Genomic DNA, 4,461 nt, shown 5'->3' on the forward strand with positions numbered 1-4,461 from the left:
TATATGACTCATTACCCCCTATTTTTGGACCTTAAACTAAAAAATCCTAGTTTAAATACCAATTTACTTTTCTTTTTTCACCTTGAAGTCCATCTTTACTACCACTACCATCGCCTCCCCCACCTCACAACACCACTATTGTGTTTTCTATCGTTGTCTATTCTTCTCCCTCTCCTCCCTACTCCTACCACTTCGTCTACCCCCTCCCCGATCCTATCTCTCCTTCTTCTTCTTCTTTTATATTTTCCTTTCTTGGGGCAACATTGAGTCTGGGGTGGGTTTCCTTCTCTAAGAGGAAGCGCAACAAAGGAAAATTCCTTGCAACCCTTCGTAAGATTTTGATGAAGGGTAAGAACCTTTGGTAACGAAAAAAATCTCGCCTGAGTATTGTTGCATAGGAGAGAAAAAAAAAGAGTAAAGAGTAAAGAGTAAAGAGAGAGTTAGAGAAAAACGATATAAAGGGAACACGTGAGAGAAAGGAAGAAGAGACAAAAGAAGGAGAAAGAGAGGAAAAAAAAAACAAGAGAGATGAAAGGTGGCGGTGGTGATAATCGACGACGGTAACATGGATCATCCGTGATGTTGTTGATAATCGACGATAGCAACGGTGATCGCCAGTGGCGGTAGAGATAAAATACAAACATGTTCATTTTTTTGTCCTTACTACAACTAAGTTGTCCTATAACTTATCAAGTCAATTAGACAAAATTGGATTGGCCTAAGATCTTCGTGACGATAACCAAAACTGTAGGCTCCAGAACAACGATATTTAGAGTGCCTTTTTGAAGACCTTAAATTTTCCTAATCACCACTTTTTGTACTTTCAATAGAAAGATACTTTTCCTTCAAAAATTTTAATAACTAGATCTTTCAATGTCCTTTACTTTCAACAATGTTAGCATGAGCATCAACCTTTGGTTGTGGTCCTTTATTTGGATACATTGATATGCTTTATGCTCGAGTTTTCCACGTACATAGCATAAATCCTCGCAACTTTTGGAACAATTTTGAAGAGGCATGACTTCTTGCTTTTTTTGAATTCTCGCCAATTTTTTTTCTTCATGAACTTTGACCTGTCTAAGTTTCCAATACGGACAATTTATCGAAGTTAGCATTAGAGAGATAGTTATATTTGTCCAGGCGCTTTGGCGCTTTTGTTCTCATGTAGCTAATCAGCTCTTGAAGAGTCATGCCCTTCTTCTTATGCTTCGATGTAGAAATTTCTCCAATAACACCTTTCCCGATTCCCGACTACTTTCGCCCGATAGATCGGTCCGGGTTCGCCCTAACCGGGCTCTTCTCGATCGCCTGGTCATAACGGTCCGACCGGTTAGTTTCGGGTTTTTCGGACCCTAGTAGCAACCGTTAAAATAAAATTTCCAAAAAAAAAGTTTACCTTCGGTTGGAAGAAATTCCTCTATTTTCTGGTTCATCGGGACCCTAATTCCCAAATCCTTTTCAAATTCTCTTCATCATCCTCCGTTTTTTCACCTATTTCTAAATCTTAACTGAAACCCTAGTTCACAATCATGTTGTATACGAACTTTTTATCGTTTCTAACCTTCCAATCAAAGCCCACATCTCCTTCTCGTCTACTCCTTCTACTAATCCTCCTTCTCTCAACATCAATACCTTCAGAATCTGTTTCATTTGGACAATGGCGAACCCTAATTTCACTCAGTAACTCGTTAATGACCCGAGTTGCTAATCTTCGAGCTGAAAGAGGAGATTTATCTGGTTCAGAAAGAGCAAGAAAGATTTCAGAGAAATTGAATGGAGGGATTTGGGGAGGGATGTGGTCTGTTGGGTGGGATTACTTAAGAAATTATGCTTGGAGAGACATTGGATCATCTTCATCAATGGAGATGCTTCGTGCTGTTTCAGATTTGAAAGAGATTTTGAAGAAATTGAATGAGTTGACTCGGCTCAAATCGGATCAAGATAAAGCTGCTTGGGTGATTCGGAACTATCAGAACCTGTTTGGTATTTCTAAATCGGTCTTGTTGAAACTCCTTCAAGTGTTCCGCCAATCGGTACGCATTTTACAATCTTTTCTTTGTTTAAATTAGCTTTCGGCTAAATATCATTGCTCTATACTTAGAGGCTCCGTTATAAGTGTCTTTTGTTTTAGAATAGAGGCGAAGATTACACCTCCCAAACTTATTTTAGGGTTGAGGTTACGCGTTTGATAAAACTGTCCGTGGGGTCGACGGGCACAAGTTATACTCTCGTATTTACAAAGATTTGTACATTTTCTACTAAAATGTATCTAGCCTTTCCTATAAATTATTTCACATTGTTGAAGTTAAACAAACAGCCAAATCATCATCTATGTGTACCTTAGGGATGTGCTAAATTTACCAGTAGCACATTTCATGGAATACCAAGCAAAACCTAATCCTCCTTAAATTACCATTATGGATTATATTTTAACAACCATGATAGGGAAGCCGACAAAGTTGTCGTGAATCCCCATCCAACAAACTCACAATCATCCCATTTTCATCAAGATAGAGGAACTGGCGCGAATCTAACCATCCGATTGGAATTCACGCCACTTTTGTCGGTGGCTGTGTCATTTTCGTTATTTTAATTGTTAACAATACATCGAAGGACTCCAATTGTAATTCTTCTTTTGGACCCTCGAAACGCAAACGCTTGGTCGGCCCTGGTTATATTGACTGCATAAAACTTGAAGTGTTGGGTGATAGTTGTTATTCGGCAATCTCAAATTAAGTAGGTGCCAGAAATAAAATTTTCTGTTCTTTGTGCTGTACTAAATAGGTCTTGTGAAATTTATAATTGCAGTTTAATATCATTACTTTGGAGCTTCAACATCGGTAAAACTTTGTTTCTTTTGATGTGAATAGGGTCCTCTTAGAGAGATGGTGTTGATTTTGCAAGAAGAGGTAGAGGGAGGGCTATTAAGGGATTGTCTTGAGTTGGGAGCTAACGATTTGAACGGTCTTATTCAAATTGTTAAAGATATGTCTTCGCAGTTCTCTTCTTCTTCTAGTAGTAGTCGTGACGATCTCTAACTGATACAGTAGTCAGTATGTGTAGGCTAGGAAAAAGGCAAGAGCAGACTCTCAGGAGTGTTCATGGCTTGTTCTGGATGGCAGAGGAACAAGCAGGAAGTCTAAACTGAGCTTTTCATCTGTTTTATTATGTCATGTGGCTTTTCTTCTTGTGTCGACTTCGTTCATCAATGGGCATTAAGTGACTGGGTCGGGCTTAGTAATATGAGTGGTTTGTATCCGACCACCCTTGTGCTAATTTACATTTGGTCCAACTCGTCGATGAAGAACGATGGGGAAATTTCATATGCACCACTTTTTTTTTAGATTCAAACCGCAATAACACTTGCAAGAGGAAATCTTAGCCACACTACAATGTATATAAGAAAAATTTGTTGTGCATATTAAATTTCCCGAAGTACATTATAGTTCGAGTTTCTCACTTACCAATCACACCCGTTTTTACCCTCATATGCTCGCATGTTGTGTACACATACATTTTGGTCGAACTAGTTTGACCTAAAGTTCAAAAGCCATTTCCTTTGTCTCTCTTGTGCATCGAGCTCCACTGCCATATGCAATTTCTCTCCAAGTCGTAGAATTTCCACTGTAATCGTCTAGTCAGGTATGAGTTGTAGTTCTACATCAAGTTCTCATCAAATTTCAATTTTTTTTTCTCTGTTTTTTGTGTCTCTCTCTAAGTTTAACGATTTTGATTTCTTAAAATGAAATTGTGTTTGATGAAATAAAGTAAAGAAGAAGGGGTAGATATTGTCGTTATAAATAGGGGAGAAGGATGACCAACAAATTTTGGCGGGAAGAAGAAGTTCAATTCGATCCTCCCATTTTTTTTTAGGTTTCTCTGGAATCTACTGGGTACCACCAATCCAGTAGGCAATTCACATGGTTGGGAAGACATCTCCCAACCAGCCCTTATAGTACTGTCATTGGAAAGACGCCCATCTTTTCAATTCAAAGTGATTGGGATCGGATACAACATGTCTACATGGGCATAAACCGATCAACGATGTTGGGCTATCGCTCCACATGCTTACCGGACTGGTACTTTTGGTATGTTAGGTTCAAAGTTTTTTGCTTCTCAAATAAAAAAGGTGCGACTAAAGACCCCGGCGAAAATGCCGTAGACTTTCCGATTACACAAAAATTGTGAGAAGTCTCATGTGTTATCTGGGGGCCTACAACATTATAGCCAGGGGCCTCTAGCCCCTCCCGATAAAAAACCATCTTTAAAGAAAAAGAAAAAAATTGAAACGAAGATTCATGGAATATTTGCACCTTTTTAGTGGGTGATTCTTTTGCCTCTATCGATTTGGTTGGATCAAAACAAGGATTCAAACTTTCTCAACTTTCCATCATTTCCACCCTTAAAATAAAGGGTTATTTCCCTAATGGCCCCCTACTTTGTGACCAGCTTCCCGCCTGG

At 38.9% G+C, this 4,461-nt stretch overlaps 1 protein-coding gene across 1 annotated transcript; it reads left to right on the forward strand.

Annotated features, from left to right (window-relative positions):
- Window positions 1-1,416: 1,416 nt before the first annotated feature.
- On the forward strand, window positions 1,417-3,168 carry LOC147548648 (adenine phosphoribosyltransferase). The gene is made up of 2 exons (XM_086672456.1): window positions 1,417-2,033; window positions 2,871-3,168. Exons 1-2 carry the CDS (start codon window positions 1,530-1,532, stop codon window positions 3,036-3,038), a joined length of 672 nt encoding a protein of 223 aa, XP_086528582.1. The 5' UTR covers window positions 1,417-1,529; the 3' UTR covers window positions 3,039-3,168.
- Window positions 3,169-4,461: the final 1,293 nt, after the last annotated feature.

Source organism: Eschscholzia californica, unplaced genomic scaffold (genome assembly GCF_041429995.1).
Source record: "Eschscholzia californica isolate CP2 unplaced genomic scaffold, dmEscCali1.0.p SCAF_3, whole genome shotgun sequence".
NCBI classification, from domain to species: domain Eukaryota; kingdom Viridiplantae; phylum Streptophyta; class Magnoliopsida; order Ranunculales; family Papaveraceae; genus Eschscholzia; species Eschscholzia californica.